At 41.7% G+C, this 23,016-nt stretch overlaps 1 protein-coding gene across 5 annotated transcripts in view; it reads right to left on the reverse strand.

The window, feature by feature from the left end:
* Positions 1-5,355: 5,355 nt before the first annotated feature.
* USP32 (ubiquitin specific peptidase 32) overlaps positions 5,356-23,016 on the reverse strand; it is a 61,876-nt gene continuing 44,215 nt past the window's right edge. For 3 of the 5 annotated variants that reach the window (XM_079325174.1, XM_079325172.1, XM_079325175.1), the window contains 20 exons: positions 22,670-22,810; positions 20,844-21,003; positions 18,523-18,677; positions 18,210-18,291; positions 17,644-17,718; positions 17,059-17,197; positions 16,724-16,829; positions 16,152-16,325; positions 15,506-15,680; positions 14,743-14,894; positions 14,041-14,152; positions 13,266-13,453; positions 12,794-12,978; positions 12,354-12,440; positions 11,332-11,452; positions 10,470-10,661; positions 9,629-9,920; positions 8,845-9,242; positions 8,457-8,549; positions 5,356-7,744 (listed from right to left, as the gene is read on the reverse strand). In XM_079325174.1, the coding sequence (XP_079181300.1) occupies positions 7,571-7,744; positions 8,457-8,549; positions 8,845-9,242; positions 9,629-9,920; positions 10,470-10,661; positions 11,332-11,452; positions 12,354-12,440; positions 12,794-12,978; positions 13,266-13,453; positions 14,041-14,152; positions 14,743-14,894; positions 15,506-15,680; positions 16,152-16,325; positions 16,724-16,829; positions 17,059-17,197; positions 17,644-17,718; positions 18,210-18,291; positions 18,523-18,677; positions 20,844-21,003; positions 22,670-22,810 (3,201 nt within the window). In that variant the 3' untranslated portion in view covers positions 5,356-7,570. The remainder of the gene's footprint in view (positions 7,745-8,456; positions 8,550-8,844; positions 9,243-9,628; positions 9,921-10,469; positions 10,662-11,331; positions 11,453-12,353; positions 12,441-12,793; positions 12,979-13,265; positions 13,454-14,040; positions 14,153-14,742; positions 14,895-15,505; positions 15,681-16,151; positions 16,326-16,723; positions 16,830-17,058; positions 17,198-17,643; positions 17,719-18,209; positions 18,292-18,522; positions 18,678-20,843; positions 21,004-22,669; positions 22,811-23,016) is intronic. The other 2 variants (XM_079325173.1, XM_079325176.1) reach the window with 1 other exon arrangement.

The following is a 23,016-nucleotide window of genomic DNA, read 5'->3' on the forward strand; positions in this document are numbered from 1 at the left end:
TCTTAAGCTGTAAAATTACTGGAAAGTTTTTGATACTTGCAAGGGATCAGCATCAGCCAGCTGAGCTCCAGCAGGGAAATTTTTGTGAAAAAAGTGGCCAAGAGGGCTGGAAGGACTGGGAATGAATGGTGCAGGTTGTTGTCCAGCTGACAGGACAGCACAGCCAGCCAAAATAAATCTTCCTCAAATACCTTCCTTTGGAGTAATCTTTTATTTTAAGCAAAATACACAAACAAAAGAAAATAGTGTCAGTTTTACTATTGTACACATGAATCAAAAATATCCACTAGAATCATCACCAAAATAAATTATTGTCCCGGTCTGAAATGATGGGAAACTGCAGTTTTCCTTTCATTCAAGTGGAGGACATTTTATGGAAAGATATTCCTCAGGGATAACATACATTTTCATGGATTTGAGTAAGAGCTATCAGACATTTATTTATATTATGGCTGTGCATATTAAATTTAGTACTGTGGGAAACAGAACAAGAGCCTGATGAGGATCTTCAATGGTCATTTTTATGCAAGAGAAATGAAGGATGACTCTTCCAAAGTGGAAAAAGCCTTAAAACAGCAGCTGTGAAAATGAAATAGCAGATAGAATATATTGAATATATTTTTATATTTGGGTGACTGCACACTCGTTCTTTAGGCAGGTAACTCCATGCAGCATTTCCCCAGTAAAGCACTTTACAGTGCATTTTAAGACAGAGAACCCAGCTAAGAAAACCCTTCCCTGTCCCTCTTTTTCCTTTTTCCTTTTTTTATTTTTTTTAAGCACCCAGCAAAAGCAGTTTTGTTTAACGGGCTGGAGCAATCAGAGGGATCAGAGCTCAGGTTGCAGACGTGTCAGCTTTTCCACCACTGATCCTGTTCCCCTCAACCATCCTGCATTTATTTTTAAAAGGTCATTAAGCAAGACACAAAAGGTGAAGTGCAACGTTACAGATTTATAACCTGGCTGGGCTCTGCCTGGAACACAGAGCTCAGGTACAGGAGGAGGCTCTTTGTGCCACATCAAAGCCCAGCAGCCAAAGGCAGGGAAAGATGTTCCAAAGGGAAATTCACATCTGTCTTCTATCCCTCACCTCCCTTCAGTCATCCCTTAGTGTATTTTGGTTATTTGAACTCTGCCTTTCCTCACACTCAGCCTGGTTTTTGCTGTGCTGCAGCACCTGCCACTCTCATGGAAGAAAAATTTAAATTATAACCAGAGGCTTGGGCCCAATTAAATCAGTTAAATAAGAGATTTTGTGCTAAAAGCTGATCATTCTTCAGGTCACTCTTAATTCTTAACACTGAAACTGCAGTTAGTCAGAGCAGCCAGATCTCTGGGTTATGTTAAAATCCAAATTTAATGTCTTTTTGAACTGAGCCACTATTTGAACACATACACTGAAAACAATTACCTTTTCTCTCATAATTCATTCATAATCATTTAAAGGGAAAAAAAAATAATAATTGGAAGGAAAGGTAAGAAGTTTAAACACCCAGTGTGACATCCTTGCTCACATCTCGTGGCCCAGCTGCTCCTCTGATATGCTGCCAGCTCTTTATCAAAAAGCTTCCACTCCAACTCTCTTTGTTACCAGTTAAATGCTGGGGCTGCCTGTGCTCAAAGAGTCTGTGGGCCCAGAGATTTATTCCCTGGCGTGTGTCTTTTAAACAGGAACATTTATATAATCAAACCTGCAGATAAAAAGGCACAGCCACATGGCAAGCAAACATTTCCAGTGCTTTAGCTCCTGAGCAAGGTCACAAACAGGAGTTTGTGTTCACAGCAGCACTGGGGCCTTCCTGTGAGGAATCCTTTCCTGCCCCTTCAAGGAGTGCTTGGTACAACAGGAATGGCTTTGATTTAAAGGGGTTTTTATTCCATTATCAGAAGGAAAGCCCCATGGAATAAAAACCCATCCATCTTTCTGTTCTGCTTGCTGGGGGCTCTCAGCACGAACCTCCAGCACTGAGCTGTGGTTAAAATCATCCCTGTATGAACTGCTGAGCCCCAGAGCTCCCAGCTCAGCCCTGAACTGGTGTGAACTGGGAGGGCTGGGGCTGTGCCCCAGCTGTGTCCTGGCAGTGCTGAGCTGAGGGGGATCATCACAGCCCAGCTTCAATGGCTCTGCTCCTGCCAAGCATTCCTAAAAATCTGAGTGCATCACACTGGGGCATGTTCATCCTGCCCCACTGCTGGGCTCTTCCTCCTCTCCTGGAATGCCAGGATGCTTTGGGTGGGAAGGGACATGAAACACCCTCATCCCACCCCTGCCATAGCAGAGACACCTTCCACCATCCCAGGCTGCTCCAAAGCCCTTCCAGGGATCCAGGGATAGTTGTCACCCTGTCACCCGAGCCTCGGAGGAGGGATCTGCCTCACAATGTCCGGGCTGAGCTCTGTAATCACCCTGTTCCTTGCATTGTCTCCCTACTCCAAACATCACAGTACAAACACCATTTGTAAGGGTTTGATTTGTCAGTGCTGGTGTTGGATCCTTTTTCTGGCCCTGCAGCAGCAGCAGCTTCCCTTTGTTGTTATCCAGCTCCCAACCAACACCCACGCTCCAGCTTTCCTGCAGCTTCTCCTCAGGAGGCCAAGGTTTATTTATAAGACATAAAAATATTTTCCCCAACAAAATGCTGTGTTAGGTGAAGGTACAATTTCATTGCATGCTAAATATACAGGAGATTTAACCTAAAATTCTGCTTTCTGTATCACATTTCAGTAAACTTTAAACCAGATTACCCAGAGATGCAGCAATTCCTGGACAGATTTCTGTGTGATGTAAAGACTGAGCCAAACCTGTGGCCTCAAATCTTTTCATTGACTCCAAATATAGCATATAATCCACCACCTTTCCAAATTATTTGTTGGTTTAATTCCTTTCTTCAACCTCAGTTTGACCAAAACCTCTCAAATTCACCATGTAAAGCCCATGTGATTTGCAAGGTACTTTTAGGGAATAAGAAGCTGGAGAAGAGACAGAAAGAACTTGAGATTCAATAGTTCTATGCAAAATAATACCTTGGTAAGGGCTCCAGGAGCTGCCTGTGCTTCCCATGTTCAGGATGAGGGAAAATCAGGATTTTAATCTCACACAGAGCTGAGAAACAACACTGAGAACGTTCACTGCAGTTTAGAGACAGAATTTCCAAAATCTGAAAGAAGTCATCACACAGCACAGCTCTCTCAAGCCACTTCATTTGGACTTTGTACCCAATAAAAATCTAATGCTGAAAAAAAATTTCAGCAGCACTGAGATAAAAAAATATCAGAGTACAGGGAGTGCTGCATTGCCAGCTCACACAAACACTCTGACAAAGGCTTGAAGCATCTGCTGCTGTTTATTTTTTTGTAGGGAAGTGCATGAACTCTGACCACCCAAAGCAGCTTGTGACCCACCTGGGGACATCTCTGTGTTCTCAGCACGAGTTTTAAATGCACTGCTAAAAGTTGGGTGAGGTTCAGTCATCAGGTCTGTCTGAAATGACCCTAAATATAAATAAAATTTTAAAAGCTGTATTTTGCCCTAAGTTTTCCTCATTGGTCTTCTATGCCCACAACTCCCAGCAAAATTTAATTTCTATCAAATCTAGAAGCATCCTTAATCTGTTTTCTCCTCGTGACTCATTTTGCTGAAGGGACCTTATCAAACATTGCTTTTCATTTTCACAAACAGGAAATCTTTTACACACGATCGAGGAAGCCAAAGGCTTGTCCCAAACAAAAGGCACAATCTCCCCAGCTCCTGACAGGTTTTTATTTTCCTGAAACTATAAATCAGCAAGCATGGATGACTGCATTTTACTCACTTCTTGCTTCAATTTACTGGACCTGAGGGACAAAGGGTAACAAAAGGTATAATTAATATAATTAATATCTACGTGGATGCTGTGGGCCCCTGGCCAGAGGCTGTGCCTGGAGCCCAGCACGTTCTCAGGACATGAGCACAGATAATCCTGGGCTATTTTGATATTTGGATACATGGAAAAGCAGGGATAGAGCATCCTGTACCAGCCCAGGGGAGCAGGGGGATGCATTCTGGCTGGAAAAGCAGCTCCAGAACAGGTCCAACACTTGGATCAGGATGGAATCCCTTTGGATTTGGGAATTCAGGGAAGGGAAGGGACAGTGGTCACTCCTGTGGGCAGCAGGGCCCTGCAGGGTTGGTGCATTCATCCCTCCCTTCTCTCTGGGGGAATAAGAGGGTTTGGCTCAAGATGTGCTGTCCCTGCTGTGCCCTTCCCCTCCCTCCCAGAAGCTCCAAAAGCCACCCCATATGTGCAGAAATCTGGCTGAGCCAGCCCAAAAGTCCCAGCACAGCTCATTTCCCACCTCACCAAACGATCTCTGCTCATTTCTGAGCTGCACAGTTCTGATCTGGGAACTCAAAGGGATTCAGCAGCAGCAAATGGCTGTAGCTTGGGCAGGGATGTGATGCCTTCATCTCTTCAATGTCCCCTGCTGCACTCCTGAATCAATAAAAGCTTTGCCACTGACAGCAGCATGTATGAACATCCTCAGTAATTCCACTTTCAATACCTCAAAGCCTTAACAGAGGAAAATTCATGACAGGAACTACTACAGCCCATAATCTTTATATTGAAATTACGTTTTCAACATTGAAAATGCCCAAGTGACTCCAATGACACCGTGGGGTGACCACACCTGGGAAGAATGACCAATGCTCACCAGGAAAGTGTCCCCACAGTGCTGCACCAACCCTCCCATCCCTGCAGAAATGGCTTCACTTGCAGAGACACTCTGGGGGTGCTGCTGCATGCTAATCCTTGGATAAATACCCACTGAGCATCTTCAAGGGCCATAAAAAAAGAACAATGCTTCATTTCCAGCTTAACATCAGCATGATGCTTTTGGAAACACTCAGAGCAGAGGTGATGTGTGCTCCTGCCATCAGCTCTGGGCAGACTTTGCTCTGGTTGCCAACCCAACCAGATCCCTTCCTGCTTGGAGGACAGCAGGGCTCTCCCACCCTGTGTGCCCAGGGAAGTGCCCAGCACTGTCAGCTCCGTGGGCAAACAGCAGGGACACCTCAGGCACCAGTACTGCACACCAGGGACCTGCAGATCCTGTCCAAAAACACCAGAGCAAAGCCTTCCTGTACCCGAGGGATCACTGACAGGGATTGTTTTCAAGTAATAAGTGATATTATCATCAACAAAATACCCAACTTACCTTTTGTAAACAATGAAGAACCTGCAAAGAATTGCTGGATGCACGCCCACGCTTCAGCTTTTGGATTGACAAAAGCATTTAAGCTTCATGGAAGCAGCACAGACACTTCAAAAGCAGAACAGTTATTAAAAATTATCTGACAAGAAGTGACACTTCATCTGCATCCACAGTATTTAATTTGTTTGAATAATATAGTTACAGATAAACAGGTTCACTCCATATACAATTACCAATACCTTTGTTTTAATACAGCTCATATTCCAGTACATCAACACTATTTTATTTACAAGGCATTTATGTACATTAACATCTTTCTAAAGTCAGTGCATTGTCAATAAGTTTTATACAATAATTTACAAAGTGAATGTAGTTAATAGTTAACTTAATAAATTTACTACTAATTCTTGAATTAATTTAATTTAAAAAAATTAATTACAACCAATGTAACAAACACAGAAGATCAAATAACATTAGTAGATTGTGCTACCTGCTTAAATAAAACATTTTAAAGTAAATCAGTTGAAAATCTTTCACTTTTCATGGAGTTTGCGGAGGGAGGAGGAGACAAGTGGGTGTTGAAAAAGCTTCTAACCTAGAAATTCACAAGTCATGTCTGCTTTTCTTTAGGCTCAATGTTCAGACCACTTCAAAGATAAAAGACCATAGAGGATAAGGAGCAACACCTGACAGGTAAGACAAGACTCGTTTTTGGACAGATCTGCTGTCCTAGAGAGGCACAACCTCCAAGGGCTGGGAGGGCTCTGCCTGAGCAAAGACAGCCAGACCAGCTGATAGCATTTCTTACATGGATAAACCCCAGATCCTCCTGGAAATGAGAAACTCTCTGAAGGTTTGGCATTCTTGTCAAACATCCCAAAATGAATCCAAACATTAATTGCAGAGAACCACGTGAGTAACAGTTTTGTTAGTGAAGGTACAAAAATCTAGAGAACTGGGAAGATGATGTATGACAAAGTTAATAAACTGCTTAAGCTCAGCTGAAGAACAAAAGGCCAAAAGAGTGAAATTTTTTATCTTCATTCAGATATGCAAACAATTTAACACTGAAAAATGTTTAAAGAAATGTCTGCTCAAAAAAAACCAACCCTATTTTTTTTTTTCCAGTCTCTGCTAAGACTCAGTCACACTTCCCCTCATGCAAGAAGCCCCTTGAATTACAGAGCATGTTGCAAGGGCATGGAAAGCAAGTCTGGTTTAATTGCCAGTATTTGCATAACCTGGTGCAACAAACAGACAAAAAAAAAAAAAGATAATTTGAAAAGGCAACCAAATTTTGGAAAACAAGAAACTGAGTTAGGAAACCAATAAAAAAAAAAAAACAACCTCCATCCATGAATGCTACAGAGCTACCTGACAGCCACAGCTTCTTCCTTTGAAATACACAGTGGATATTCACAGCCATTCACTCCAGAGCCCTTACAACAACAACAAAACCAAACAAACTGTGGGTTTCAATTGAATCAGATGCATTTTCCAAAGTGCAAATTTCAAAAGCAACACCAGTCATGAAACATAAGCTCAAGCATCTCTCCTTCCAAAAGCTGGGAACGTTTTGTGCAATGTGCACGTTTTAAGACACCGTGAGTGTAATCACAACTACTCTCTCCAACCTGAAGTTTCTTCTTGAGGCAGCTCAAAAAAGTTTGAGCCAGCACTCTTCAGGCAGAAAAGCCATTCCTGAAACATGTTGATCTGCACAGCCAACACGTGGAGAAAATACAAGTATAATAAACCATTCAAGTGTAGAAATTAATCTCTTCTCAAATGATGATTTGGTTGTGCTCCCAACATACAGAAAGAAAGCAACTGACACACATTAGTGGTGGCAAAACTGGAAACTTCTCTTCCCCATGACAATAATTTGTTTCCATTTGTGCACTTTTCCTTTTCTTGCCTTCCCTGTTTTGCCAATAAAATGCAATAAAACTGCAGGAAAAAGGAGGTAGCAATATCATGTTGTCCAAAGACAACACTACAAATTGTTTTTCCCCGTTACCTTAAACCTAACGAGAGCCTCGGGGGGATGTTAGAACAGTTGGTAAACTCTACACTACTCTGTTTAGCTCTTATTTGGATGTTGAATTTAGCTCTTATTTGGTCCTAGTTGGCTTTTCTCAAACCATTGGATTTAAAGGCCAGTGGCAGTCTCAGATGTCCAACATCAGAAACGTTTCGAGCATGTAGTGAGAAAACAGAACAAAACGATACTACAGGATATTAACTGCTTCACCAGGGGGCTCTTTTTGTGCTTTCAGCTCACAGGGGACAATGACAACCACAAGCTGTTGTGTGTCTCAGCCATCCTTCCCCAGGGGCACACCCCTGGGCTCTCCCTGCCTGTGGCAGCCCGGGCTCACTGCAGCACACAGTATTTCTTGTAGTCGGACTCGAAGTCCTCGTCCATGCTGCTCGTGTCTGCCATCTTCTTGCCATCGATCTTGGGCAGGAACTGGGCATAGTCCACCCCCTGCTGCTCGTAGAACAGAATGTAGGCAGAGTCCGTGTCGATCTCGTCCGGGTGTAGCTCCTGACAAGGGGAAAACACCGGGAAAAACCCCGGGGGTGACTTCAAACACACACCCCAAAAAGTGTACACAGCAACAGCTAATAAAAGTGCACGCACCTCAAAATGTGGGGCACAGACTGCTCTAAAAACTGTATTTTAAACTGGGTGTAACACGAGGAATCCCGTTTTCTGTCTCCCCTCTTTGTTACCTCGCTCCATGAATTACTTGGGAACTCTGACAATTTTCTACTGATGAATGCAAATACTTAGTAGTGTCAGAGCTGAGTTATTCACCAACTGAATGCAAACTGCTGCCATCATGGAAATGTATTCCTGGCTTTCCATTCTTAGGCATTTTTCCATCTTTGTATGAAATAAGCATCTTCCCTTAACTGTGGGAGCAGCTGATGAACAGATGTTACCTTGGGAAAAACCTCACGTACAATTTCAGTTAATAATTTTAATATTTATCTGATGCAGCTTTGGAGAAGCTCCTGATTGCAAACAGCACCTCTCCACAAATGTTTGATTTAGTGGAAGATGTCCCTGCCCATGGCAGAAGGGTGGAATGGGATGAACTTGAATGTTCCTTCCAACCCAAACCCTTCTGTGATTCTAAAATTTCTTCAGCTAGAATTTCCTATTCTTTCTTTAGCTGTGGATAATCAAAGCAAAATTATTTGAAATAATTAGAATAATTAATGTGAAATAGTGAGGAAGAGAAGTGCTTTACCTTGCAGCTGCTGTCATTGTAGCAGTACCACTTGTTGTTCGGGTTTTTGGCATAAGTGACGTAATGACCCCCTCCCATAATTCCTGAATGGCACTGAGGAAAATGAAGAAGAAAAGCAATTCTGGATCAAACATCCAACAAATGATTCCCACGTTCATTATCTATGAGTGAGCCACCATGATAATCTAGACAGCTGGAGCTGACTAACTTTACACACAAGGAGAACAAATTAGCAGAGACTTAATTCACACCCAGTTCTACAACGAATTTATTCTGCTGACTTTTACTCTCCTTCCCTACAGATTCCAATGCTGGCACTAACCCAACAAAGGCCTTTGGTGACAGCAGTGTCCCAGGGAGGCAGTTTGGCAGAGCAGCAGCCACCTACCGAGATTGCATAAAGGTTGTAGATGGGGTTGACCCAGGCGTCGTCTCTTTGGTCGTCGGCGGTGTCGTCCTCGCTGTGGTTCTCGGTGCCCTGCCCATTGCTCTGCTCCCACAGGAACCCGTTGGCCAGAGTCCCCTCGCTGTCCTGCCCGGCCTCCAGCTCGCTCTGGCTGCCCCCCAAAGCCTGAACTTTAGTCAGGGCATCCCCCTGCTCGTGCTCAGCACCGTTCTCCCTGGTTGCAGCCAGGTTCTCCTTGCTGCTGGACAGTTTGTTTTTCCCCAGCTGGGGCAGCCGCAGGCGCCCTTTGCCTCTCCCCAAAGTCCTTGGGCTGCTGTTGGGGCTGCTGTTCTTACTTGAAGGGCAGCTGGTTCCACTTTTCCTCCCCAAGGATGGAGATGCTAGGACAGAAAATTACAGAGATTACTAAGATGACTACAAACCAGATTTCTTTTTGAAGTGATTTTTTGAATAACTAAACCCCACTGTTTCACTGCAGCTCATGAACAATATATAGAAATAAAACCCCATCTTTGTGCACACTCAACCATACACCTAAAAACTGAGCACATCCCTCACTCTAATTCCAGCCCACTTACACAGTATCTCTTGTCACTGAGCAACTTCTTAAATTTTCTTACATTTTTTATACTAAAGCTCTCCTAAGAAATGTCTCCAAGCGTAGTGCTTCGGCAAAAAACTCCCAAACACTAGAATTTTGTACATAATAACATTTTTCCCCTCCAAACACCAGCGGTGAGTGGAATTTCCCCCAGTCATTTCCTACCTTTGACATTATTGAGGACAGTAGTGTTTAGGGAGGATGGGCTCCTGTTCAGTGTATCCCCTTCTGCTGCTGTGCCACTCATCTGCACATCTGTTTTCCTGTTGTCCCCTTGACTAGCCCGTGCTTCAGGAAGGTTCTCAACCTGCAGGGTGAGCTGCTTCCTTTGGAAATGACTTGGATCCCTTTGTACCAAAAAGGCACTTGGGTCAAAATTTTCTCTGGGAAATTTAACAATTTTCTGGGATTTTATCCAGCGGCCGTTAACAAACTGGAATCTTTTCAGGTGAATGATCTAAGGGGAAACAGAAGAAAAATTAGAAAATGGTAGAGAAAATTATTAAAGGGGGGCAATGACATCCCAATGAGTAATTTCACTGTTCAAAGAGAGTTTTCCCAAAAACATACACATTTGATTCTATGCTAGTAAAAACAACGCTCTGTGTGACAATTTGGATTTTGGGATAGAGCTGGTAAAATATGAAACTAATATTTTCAGGTGAAAATGATGGCAAAGGTTGCTTCAATTCAGTGATCAATTTTGAATAAGCTATGAAGTGTAAAAAACAAGAACTGCAGGTGTTCCACAACCAGACAGGAGATCGTGTCACCATCTGAGCATGAGCTGTGTCAGAGCACAAACCACCACCATTTCCTGCAAGGCAGCAGCTAAAAACATTCAAAAGGATTTGAGGTTTGCTTTACTTGCCTGCAAATTCAGTCTGTGCCCCCACCTGAGAGTGTGAACAAAGCAAATCATCTTATTCAGAGCAAGACAATGGCAGATTTGTGAACAACATGCTCTGGGTTTGCTGCTGAGGAGGAGAATGACACAAGATCCTACCAAAATAGGGGGAAGTCTCCAAAGATCCAGCTTTTTGGTGGCCAGGCAGTGGGTCTTGCACTTGGAGCAGTAGTACATCTCATCCTCCCCCAGCTCCTCCTCACTGGTGAAGGCTCTCAGACAACTGTCCAGGTTGATGGGCTCTGCCTGGGCTCGGCGGCTTTGCTCAACACTTTCATGTTCTTCCACAATCTGAAGGGAGACAAAATTGTTTCTGACTTGGAAATGTAACACACACTGCTCAGAGCAGGGCTCTCCTCACTGCATCACACAAATAACTTCACTGGGTTGTTCAGAATTAAAGATAAAGATGAGATGTGATAAGTTCTGGCAGGAATTTTATTTCGGTTATGAAGAGGGAGATAAAAATAATTCACTGTTCTTCTGCTTGGGCCCTGCTTATAAATTATCCATAAAGTACAACTTTATAGATAAAACTCACAAATTGGAACAGTTATTCCAGATTAACCTAGCTACAGGCTTACCTTCAGATGTGTTTTGTTGACTCAATGAGAAAACAGGTTTACTCACATGCATAACTGTTTACAGTTATAGAAAATTTATCAAATGAAGATATTTTGTAATGTATTCTGTAATATATTATTAGGTATCTTGACTAGCTTAAAAGCAATTCACAACAGACAGCAAATGCACTGCTGTGGTTCTTTAAAAGCTTCCCTTCCACACCATTAGACCACATGAGAGGCCTGACATCAAGACATCGATTTATCCAGAACACACTGCCCCAGGATTGCTGCCTTTGGTCCAACAGAAAATGGATAAAAGCAGCACCCAGCAGATGAGAAGGCAGCAGTGGGTGCTGTTTCAGGGGTGCTGACAAGGGTTTGAGCTGGGGTGTTACCCGTTCCTGCGAGGTCTGGTAGCGCAGGTGCAGCGCCGTGGGGTCCCAGTCCACAGCAATGTAGGCACTGCCCACACAGGCCCTGTCCTCTGTGCACTCAATCCTGCAGCCACGGCAGAACCTGCAGCACAAAGAGTGCCTGTGGTCAGGGAAGGGTCCAATCACTTCTACATTCACCCAGTTCTGCCCCTGGTTTTGTATCTTCTGCACTCTCCAAGCTCCAGGCCTTGCTGTTGGTGTGTGACATTTTTATGCAGCAATGCTCAGGGTTATTTGTGGTTTTACTGCAAAACTTTACCAGAGGGAGAAATGCAAGCAGCTGGGTGAGCTCCAGCATCTGCCTGCACATGATCCAGTGGAAGGTGTCCTGCCCATGGAAGGAGGTTGGAATGGGATGATCTTTAAGGTCTCTTCCATTCCATATTGATCCAGTGCTGACCAAATCCAGCTATGACCCCAAAAACTCCAGTGCTCTATCTCCACCCTGATAACTAGTTCTAAGAGCTATAAAACACCTTTAAAAAAATTAGTTTATGGCTTGAATACCTTCCAGCAAGGGTCTGGAATTTTCATTAGCAAGTCTTTGTTTGTCATCCTTCCAGGGTGAATTTCTTATTGTCCATTTTAGACCTTACCCTTCAAATGGCAGGGTACTGACAGGGGTGGATGAATTACATCTAAAAATTTGGGGTTGTGTGAATCCCCCCAAACCATTGTAGGTTTGTGGATATAAAAGGCTGCACACAGACACAGACTGCTGGAAGGGGTTAACAGGTTTTGGATAATCTAATTTCTTTCTCCTAATTTAAAGTTTGTGTGGCAGCAGAACTTTCAGCTCTGCAAGTCATAAAAGCTGTGCTGCAGTGCAAATCTGCCTGGAGAGAGTTCTGGTGAAATGACATTCCAGATTCTTATTGTTTGATATTACCTCTGAAGTCTGAAATGTACCACAGACCCATTACCATAAATTACCTTTCTGCTGGAGTGATTCCCTGCTGTAAATGGAAAAAAGGACAATTTACCTGTACCATGGACACCAAGCACAAGAATTTCCATCCTTCTGAACTACCCTGAGGGTGAAGGGGTACTGATACCCCATGCTGTCATCACTGAAACAGAGGAGAACACAACATCAAACAGCAGCACTCTCACTGCAATTACCTCCCTTCACTGGGCTTGTTATGATCACTTAAAGAAAACCCTCAAAATTATAATTTTGGTTACAATTTACTATTAAAAGCTGCCTTTCCATGGATAAATTTGTAAGATAAATAATTATCAATCACTGGGTAAGAACGAAGCCAAACTTTAAGTGCAGCTACATTTAACTGTACTAAAAAGGATTGAATTTTAATTACTGCCATTATTATGAGAAATCAAAGGAACACAATTTTAAATCTTGCAAGCAAAGTGTAAGGCAGTGTACTGTAACTCAGAGCCAAGGCTGAGGTGCCCAACTCACCAGTCCTGGGCATGGTTACTGGCTTCCTGAGGAGGGAGGGGGCTGGCCAGCCTGGAAACCTGGATCCACACAGCATCATAGAGATCCCTTTTCCTTGTGTGAACTGTGCAGGGAACAATCAGGGGCATCCCAAAGAGACTGGGCCTGTTCTTCTGGGATGAGAGAAAGTACAGCTCTGTCCTCATCTGTGGGAGGCAAAAGGAGGGGTCAGATGTGAAGGTGCATTAACTCACACTACAATAACCTGGATTTCTGGCCTTGGCAATTAAATTAATCAATGAATGTATTAAAATGACCAATTCCAATATTAAATACAGCAAATTTTGACGACTAACTTGAAAAACGTTTATATTCTATGATATTACAGCCAGGTTATCTGACCCCATCCAACATAAATGTGTGTTAATACCACGTGGACATGAAAACAAGCTTTGCTTTGTGACCATTTCTCCCCAGTGTGCAGAGCACTGACCATTTTCCTGTGCACTGCAATGATGTATCCTGTGCAGGGGCTGTCACACAGCGAGGCCACGTGCCCATTGAGGCTCCAGCTGGGCACCACTGTGTTGGGCATCCCATTGGGAATCAGGCTGGCCTTGGGCACGTCCCCATTCATCAGGATGCTGGGGGCTCCATTGGCTGCTGGCCCAGTGGAGATCTCTGCAGGCAGACAATGCATTCATCAATTTTCCCTGAGCTCAGCTCATCCTTTCCATCCCTTGTGAATACCCAGCACAACCCACTCTTGTCCTTTCTTTAATCCTCACTTAAGTTTTGTAGTAATACTAAACAAGTTTAAGCCACAATGGACATATCTGAACAAGTTCAAGCCTTGCTCTGTATTGTGCTGCTTTTCTCCAAGTTTTTCTGCCTAATTGTTTTTCTTCATATTTTAATATTCCTTCACACACTTAGCTGTTTTCTGTGTATTTCTTAGTTGACACCAGTGTTTATAACAAAGGCATGAAATAAGTAATTTTAAGTGTTTTTGAAACCCTTCAAAGCTGCTGAAACATAAACTGTGCTAAATCAGAAAAAAAAAAGAGCTAAAACCCAGAATATTAAAATTAAAAACCCCAAAATAAAGATAGACAGCAAAGCTTTAGACGAGCACCAATCATCGTCTTTAAAAGACTTATGCAAAGTGAACAAACAACATAAAACCACCAACCAAAAAAAACGTGTCACGATGCAAAGAGCAGTTTTCAAAGGTGCAGGTGACAAGCAGGAGAGCAGAGCTGTCTCACCTGTGTGCACAGGGCTGGAGGCTGAGGTGGGGGAGCCAGGGATGGGGATCTCAAAGGCGCACAGGAAGCCGCTGACCGACAGCCGCACCTTCTGGTTGTCCTGAGGAAAGTTCTTCAGGAGAGAGGGAAAGCTGCTCAGGCACTTGCACACCTTCATCTGGGACCAAAAGGTGTCTGTGCTTCTGCAAACTGCATTTATCACCTGCTTCCTTACACCTTTCTAGCAGAATAAAGGAGCCCAAAGCCCTCTGCAGGAGTTCAGTTCTCTAAGCACACCAAGAGCATCTCGTTTCAAGCACTTTTAATCTACAGCACAAAAATCCATCTGGAAATATCCATAAACCAGCCATTACTCATGGTCCTGATGTTCTGAGAGTGTTAAAACTCATCATGTCACCTTAACTTGAGATTTATTACCTCAAGGTGATTTTTTTTTTCCTAAAAGTATCATTAGCAATCAATTTTAATCTATTTAAAGCAAACTAAATTACTTTAAGAATTAAATAAAAGTTTATATAGAGAAATAACTAAGCTGATTTTTTATCATACTTTTAGTTCAATTATTTCCCAGCAAAGCAAAAGCTTTATTTTATTGTAGCAAAATAAAAGCAAAGTTTAAATGTTAAAAATAATAAAGAAGTAACAAAACCACCCAAAGCATGTTGCAGCAATAATGAATCTTTTTTTTTTTTAATTTTTTACCTTTATATTGGAGCTGTGCACCTCTGCAAGCAGAATCTGCTCTGGTTTGAGGCCACAGAGTTCACTGAGCTGTTTTTTCAAGCCTGTGTACTTCTCATCCATGTTCAATCTCAGCCCATATCGAACAGGAGTGGTACCATCTAATTTAATTACTTTAAAGGGGAAAAGAAACACCCTGCTCAGCAACCCAGGCAAGTTTTAATGGCAATAATACATTACAGCTCCTCACTTATTGGAAAATATTTTTCTCCCCAACTTGAATGGATGATTTATTTTATTTTCTCAGTCAATTTTCCAGGACTGCAGGCGATGTCACAATGTCAGAAAATCTCTTGCTGCATAGGCAGTAGAAAATGGTTTCAAAATTTCTTTCACTTTTTTATCATCTCTCCTTTTGCCTCTTTTCCAGCAATCCACAGCTCCTTCAGAACACAGTTCATGACCCATATTGTATTTTTTTTTTTCCCAGCCCCTGTTTTTCCTCTGGGCAGATTTAGGACAATCTCCACAAGAGAGGGAACAGAAAAAAAGTTCTCAAAAATCTCCCTTTTAAAAAGGTTTTGTATTAAATCCTTCAGTCAAGACTAAAAATGGGCCATCTTTTTCTGTTTCTAAATGTTTTATCTTGGTTGAACTGTCTTCCAATGAAAATTCTTGCACTCTGTACACTGTATTATTCTTAATAAATAGTAACAAACCAAATGTGATGTTTTCTAGCTGTCCCACTTATACAGATTTTATTTTAAGAATGACATTTACTCACCTGTAATTTCTAGATGCATGTAGCTGTCCATTGGCAAAGGCAAGGATAAAAAATTAAAAGGGTCAAACCTAACACTTATATGCCCACAAGTTTTACATTTCACTTGTGATTTCAGCTGCCCATGAAATAAATCTACAACAATGGATCTGTTTCTTCTCAGATGATTTTCCCAGGCCTGAAATGAAGCACAAAAAATAGAATACAATGTTAGAAACTGGAGATTACTACTTTGGTCTCCAAAGTTTTATTGGCCTATGGGAATCAAATTATTTCCACAAAAGTTATTTCCTAATTTCTAATGAATATGAAGTATGTAGTTATAGCACAAGTAAAATTCTCAACACAATAATCAAGGTATGACACCCTTTAAAATATTTCTGAGGGGATCATCAAGCATCTTGAAATATTTTGATACTCCCTAATTTTGAGCTGTTCTAAATTGTTGTGAAGTATCATCTTCATAATTTTATTACAACAATTAAAAACTAATTTTCAGCTCAAAGGTGAAATTATCTCTGTAAATCACAGCTCTGACAAGATCCAAATGGTGCTACAGCCACACAAGCACTGCCTCAACAATTTCTCAGCTTGGTACTGTAAGGAAAAGAAAAACCAGACAAAAAACCCCAAAGATTTGAAGCTCTACCTCTGCTGCTACTTCCCAGTCTGGTCGACCATCACTGTCCTTCAGTTCCACATATGGCTTATCATGAACTCTGTTCAAATCCTCATGGAGCCCATCCAGAAGAAAAGCCAGAAGTTCCTGTGAGTCTTGCTGTTGAAAGCCATTAAATCTTGGAGCATATTTTGCTATTGTCCACTATTAAAAAAAAAAAAATAGAAAAAAACTTATTTAATATAATGTAAAAAAAGTAAAAATAAATTAAAATACTGTAGATGAGATATGTGCTGTCCCATTAATACAAATTCAACTGCCAAGAGCTGAAGAGAGTCCCTTTGCTTTCAGAACAAAAGCTCATTTACAGGTAAATGCACCTTTTTTGTAACTAAAAAGAGCTACAAAAGCCACTTCTTCAGACCATGTAACTCCTCTGGCCTTATAGCCACAAATTCCAGCAGGTCTGATGAACACTGGCTCCTTCTAGGGAAGACTCTTGAGTCTCCAAACTGCTACAACACAGGTAACACCAGGAAAAAGTGCAAAAAAAAATTCTGCTTGTCCAAGAAATCCTTGTTTTCCAGCCCAGAATAACTCACCCTCAGCTTTAAGGGTGCAATGTTCTTCTGGGTGCCACTCCACAGCTCCTGGACCAAATCCCCATAGCACTTGGCCATGTGTCCTTTCATTCCTATGGGATTTGTCCTAGAAATCACAAAGGAATTCAGACCAGATGAGAAGATGGAAGCAGAAAAGCTTCCTGCTCCCAAAAACAAGAGGTTGCATTTCCATGTCTCTAACACAGCATCTGCTGCAGAGCTGCTAACACTGAATTTCAATCATTCCTTTACACTGAATTTCAGCCTGCAGAAGCAGAGAGCTCTGAATTAATGTTCCAGCACCCAAAATCCCACAGTTCTCCCCCAGGAATTACCTGTTGAGCTCATAGAGGTGCCTCCCTGAGATGAAATAACGTGTCAGGGGCTGAGTGTTGCTGACACACTGGATGCTGGAGTTCATGAAACACGTGTTCCCCAGATTGCTCAGGCCTGTAGCACCTTTCTCAGTGGGAACTGAGCACAGAAACATCATTTTAGATGTGCAGATGAGAAAATTCAAAATGTTGTAGCAGCACAGTAGCCAATTTAATTGAACCTGCTCCCAATTATGACATTACACAGATGGAGATGTTTAAAATATTTTTAAAATATCTCCTCTCTCAATTTTGTTGATACACAGCAGTGCAAGCCATACAGAATATTTACAGGTAATTATGGTACTGAAAATTCTGGGTATATTTGTTAAAATCTTAATTATTCCTTGCTTTAACAAAATCCAAGGTAATAAACAAAAAATCCCAGATTTCCAGCATTTAACTTAATATAAGGGCCAAGCAAAGCAGCATCAAAGACCTCACCCAATGTTAACAGGACTTGTGTTTAAAAGAATTATTTTAACATTTCAGCTGCTTTCTTGGATTTTTCTTCCCATCACAATCCAGTGATTCTGACAGACTCACCTTTGTGCCTGTCTATTTTACTGCTGTTTGCTATAAAAGACATTTCTTCTGGCCAGCTCATGTCTTTGTTTCGAACTGGAAAAGGACATGAAAAGGGATTTTAAAAAATTGTTACTTACTCCAGAGAGCTTACACAGCTGAAGAGCTTTAATTAAAATTCTCTAATATTTGGGATTAGAAATGTGCTTACTTCTAGCTATTATTTTTTGCTAGTTTTCATTTCAATGTTTCTAATCATTATTGGAACTCATTCTAACACTGGCATCCCTCCAACCACACCAGTAACTTCTTTAGGAAGCAGCCTTGGGATTGCTTTTGCTGTTGAATAGCAAATTTTTCACTGCTTATTCTAATTCTCAATAAAGATCCACCAGGTCTGAACAAATCAGTTCATGAGACACCATTATTATTTTGTGTTGTTGCAAACCAACAAAAGATCCAAATGTATTTCAAAATAGGGATAAAATACATGAAAATTTTCCTAAATTAGCTTTGCCACCACTTTCCCACAGGTTCTCTCTGTAAATCTCTATTTTTAGAGGTATAGTCAATTATATTTTTCATACCTTCTATTACTAAATGCTGCTCATCTTGGATTTTAAGGTATTCCAGTCTATGATCTTCATCATCCAGCAAAGTAAGATAGTTCTGCAGGAGAAAAAAAAACCCAAAAACCACATCATAGAATTAGAGTTCTACATGAACAACACTGAGCATCATTTCACCTCAAATGAAAACTAAAACCACAAAAAACCCTGAAAAACAAACAACAACTATAAAATATCTTTATGGCCACTCTCATAATTAGTATTTTGTGGAAAGGAATAAACACATAATATAAAAAATAAGAAAAAAAGGAAGGAAAAGGAGCAGTTTTACCTCACTGTTGTAGAGCCAGAGGCGCATGTCCTCCTCCTTGATCCTCAGCCTCTGGGACAGGTACTCGTGGATCTCTTTGATGGTTTGCATCCTGCTGAAGCAGCCAGTGTAAGCCAACACCCTTTTCAAAGGAGCATTTGGGGAAGGGACATTCCCTGCATTCACAGAGAGAGAGAATGGATTCACCCAGAGGTCAGATCAATAATTGCACACTGAATTTACTCCCTGCAAAAAGGATTGTACACTTGGAGTGTTTGTGTTTAGGAGTTAGGTGGAGACTCACTTGTTACTGAGCCTTTGGGACAACAAATTTGCTGTCACAAAGATGGTAAAATACCTCCCTTCTTAGCAAAACCTATTAGGAAATGGCTTCTCTGAGATTCTCAGAGGAAATAAAAAAAATTAAATGGAGTTTTACAAGTTTTCACAAGTGTTTTTGTCTCTTAAAGACACAGTATGAGAGGCAAAGGGAATTTTCAAAATAAAGGACCTCAAAATTTCATAAGGATTTCTTTTTTGAGAGAATGTTTTAAGTAAAATATAAGGTAAAAAAACCCCAGTTTGGTTATTTTTGGGAACAGCATGACTTTGCTGCAGCTCTTCTGTGGGGATGAATGTTGATCTGTGCACATGAAATCAGCTCACAACAGAAGTACTCCTAATAACTAAATTTCTTAAAAACTGAATTCCCCAAAACATCCTGTGATGACATCTGGGATTTCCACCAAAATTTCTCAACAAGCTCACATCTGCAACAACAAATTAATTGGTCAAGATTGTTGCTCTTTCTAATGGGAGCTCATCTTTAAATAAAACATTTGCACTAGAGATGAAACCAGTGTTAAAGAAGGGAGGTTTTTTGAGCTTTTTTGGTTTAAAATTCCAAAGTTCCCCACTCCTTACAAACATGAAAAGCTTTTATTATCCAGCCAAACCCAAACTGGGCAACTGCAATATTTAAGTAGCCTGAGAAGTGACACAATTCTATTTACACTGTTAAAAGATTACAATAAAATAAACAGTACAACATGAAAAGGTGCAGTACAACATTATCACATGCAATTTGACAAGAGAGTAAATGATACCTTATAAATCAGCAAAGCATCAGTCTGGCTTCAGTGTACCAAGCAAAGTACTCAGTTTTTTTAAAAAGAAAACATTTTCTGAGATTAGGGATCAGAGGATTAGTTGTAAGATTACAGCAAGAAAGCACATCTGAGAACTCCACAAGATTAATAACAGATTGGACAATCAAATTAGTGCAGTGCAAAGTAATTCCAAATCAAGATCAAATTTGGCACATGAGAAGATTCTCTTCATTGGAATTTGGGCATTTTAGGATGTCCAAACAAAGCAGTTTCATTGGATGAGGTCAGGCAGGAAAGCTGAATTTGGGCAGAGGCAGTTTGTGCAGCACAACTCGATGGCACAGGCAGCTGCTGACTACAGGGGCTGGGATCCTACCAAAGCAGTGAAAAATGGAGCATCTGCACCAGGGTTTTACCCCCATTCTGACACTAGCAAGGCTGAAGGATTGAATTCCCAGCAGTCAGGTGAGCCCATTTTTGGACAAGTTACTCTGGATGCAAATGTGTGACCCGATGTGAACAGCAGGGATCCCTTCCAGCCTCTTGTGCAAGGCTAACTGGGAACCAGAGACAAATCCTGCAACACCTCAGCTGGATGTGAAGCCACAACCTAAAGATTACTCTTGTAAAAGCTTCTGGTGAGCATTACCACCACAATTATGACAAAGAGATTTTAGCTGAGTGTTTATACTTGGTATTTAATTGTCTTCTTGAACTACATCAAATAATGGTCTTCATATTCCATTCATTTCATCGCTCTCTAAAGAGCATTAAATAATTTTGGGCATCAAAGCCCAGCTGCCCAAGTAACTTAGAAGCAGTTGGCTGAGCATTAATTGAATTTATTGTGCCACTGCACTATCAGAGAGGCACAGAGGCACCTATTCCATGGCTGCAGGGATCACTCCCAGAACGGGGATGCCCAGCTCTGACTCTTTGGATCAGTTCAGCTTCTGCAGCTCTCATTTCTCACTCCCAGCTCACCCATAACAGTGGCAATCAACTCATTTCCCTGCAAATGCTGCCTGCTGCCTCTTCCCTTGAGGAGAGGGCAGGGGAAAGGCCTGCAAATGCTGCCTGCTGCCTCTTCCTTGGAGGAGAGAGCAGCAGGAAAGGCCTGGACGCTGCCGATCGAGCTGGAGCACAAGCGCGGCGCAGGAAGCTCCCCCAGCCTGGGCTGGCCTGGAAACTGCACAGGGGGTGGTGATGGTTCTTGCTGCATTCTTAAGTTACCTCTGGGCAAATGCTGAGGGAACATTCTGAGGCTCATCATACCCATATTGACCCAGACGTTGGACTGCTGGGTGCGTGTGGCCGGCTGCTGCCGCAGGAACAGCAGGTACCGGGGGAACAGCTCCAGCTCGGGCACGTTGGTCTTGCTGTTCTTGATCACCTGCAAAAAAAAAAAAGGTTGGGAATATCTCAGAGAATCACTTGGCAAATGTGGAAGGAACAGCAATAGCAACAGGAGTGATTCAATCATTAAAAAGTGATTAAATTATTTAAAAACTAAACTCTTTGATGAGGAGACAAAAAATCCGAACTTCTCGTGGGGTTTTAGGTAAATATCCCCAGGAATGACAATTTCCTGATTCCTAAGCATTTTTTGGAGCTTATTAGCTGCAGGTTGTCAAAAGCAAACAACTTATTTAGTGCAGCATCACTCTATGCACCACACCATGGAAAGGATATTTTTATAATTCCTGGAATATACATGAATCCACAATGAACCTCATTAATTCCACTCAGTGTGTAATACTTCCACATAAAAGTTTCACAGTTGTTGAAAGAACTGACAAATGCAGGATAAGACATTTGGTTTGAACTCTGTGAACCACAAGATTGACTTAAAACCTTCATAATGTACAGACAGGCTGCAACCTACTTTAGTTACATTTTGCTGCATTGACAGAAAAAGCTGAAATTACCCCCAAAACATATTTTGCAGCTTTCCAGCCCCATATCTACAAAGATTTTGCCATCCAGATCTGCCCAAATATACAACCAGAAATGGAAGGAATGTTCAGTCTTTTTGTGACCATGTGAAGCAGAAGAAAACAGCTCAAGCTGTGAGAAGGAACAAACCACACCGAAGTGCCACATATTCAACTTCAGCTATAACAAAAACAATGGTGTGACATTTTCTGAGGGAAAAAAAGCACATTACTTTGTGTATAAAGTGATGTGGCCTTTTCTGGATCATGAAAGGTGTTTGTTTCCATGGAGAAAGTGTGGGAGGAGGTAAGAAGCCAGTGATTTTTCCCTGTAAAATAATTGTATGCACTAGAGCCAACAGACCAAATTGTCAAAAATCATAGAGATAATCCTCTCCCATCTGTGACACTGAATGTTTGTGACACCAACCACCACAAATCTATTGCTACCAGCACAAAAAACCCCTCATATCTTTTTTTTTTTAAGTGCATCTCCTACAAGGGACTACCTGACAGAGCACAAACCAGCCACTCTGTGGAATAAATACACTCCAGAGAAATTGAAGAAGTTCCCAGTGTTTCTAAGTGAGCAGAATCCTGCAGCTCCAGCTCCCAGGTGCTCCTGAGCAGCCACTCTGAAGAGTCTTGGCCTGTTCTCTGTCCTGGACTCACCAATTGAGTCATTCTGAGCTCTTCCCAAACTCTGCACTTTGTGTTTGTGTGATGCTGAGCCTGAAGGAGCAATTGTTGCCTTCTCCCCATTTTATGAAATTGTCAGAGAGAAGAAACAGGTTCTCAAAGCTTTCCATTTTATAACTTTCTAGCTGTATCTCAGCTTTTAAAGATGAGAGTTTTGATGCCAATCCTTTTAAACTGTCCTCAGGTTTACTTTGGTGAGCTTTAGCAAAAACCAGCAGAACTTCTGCCCTGCTGCAAGAGCTCCTGGCACTGTCCTGCAAAGCTCCAGCTAAACAGCCCCAGCTTTCCACCCAGGCCCAGTCTGGAGGCTGTTTTATCCCAGTTTGCTCTTCAAGACACAGGATGAAGTAGGAGATGGCTGGAAGAGGTTACCTGGTGCCACTGGACAAATTTGGTTGTTAAAAAGTGTCCAAAATCACAACTCACCGGCCTGGGCAAGGACAGGTTTGCTCCATACCAGTGGTAAAGTGCTCTCCAAACTGGTTCTGGCACCATGACATAGTCCTTCCCTTCCACCAGCTGTGGAGATCTCTTTAGCCTTCCACCCTCCATAGTTAATGATGCAGCCTTTAAAAAAAAAAAAAAAAAAAAAAAAAAAAAAAAAAAAAAAGGGTTTTGTCTCATCTGAAGTGGAGAAATTAGTACATGGTCACAATGATTTCAGTTCATGAACACAGAACACTCTTTAATTATTGAAAGACTTCTAAGTAACAATTAGCAGCTGCTTTTCACACTGAGATGGTAGTTAAATGTAACAGTAATTAATGTTCAAG

This window comes from Erithacus rubecula (genome assembly GCF_903797595.1).
Source record: "Erithacus rubecula genome assembly, chromosome: 22".
NCBI classification, from domain to species: domain Eukaryota; kingdom Metazoa; phylum Chordata; class Aves; order Passeriformes; family Muscicapidae; genus Erithacus; species Erithacus rubecula.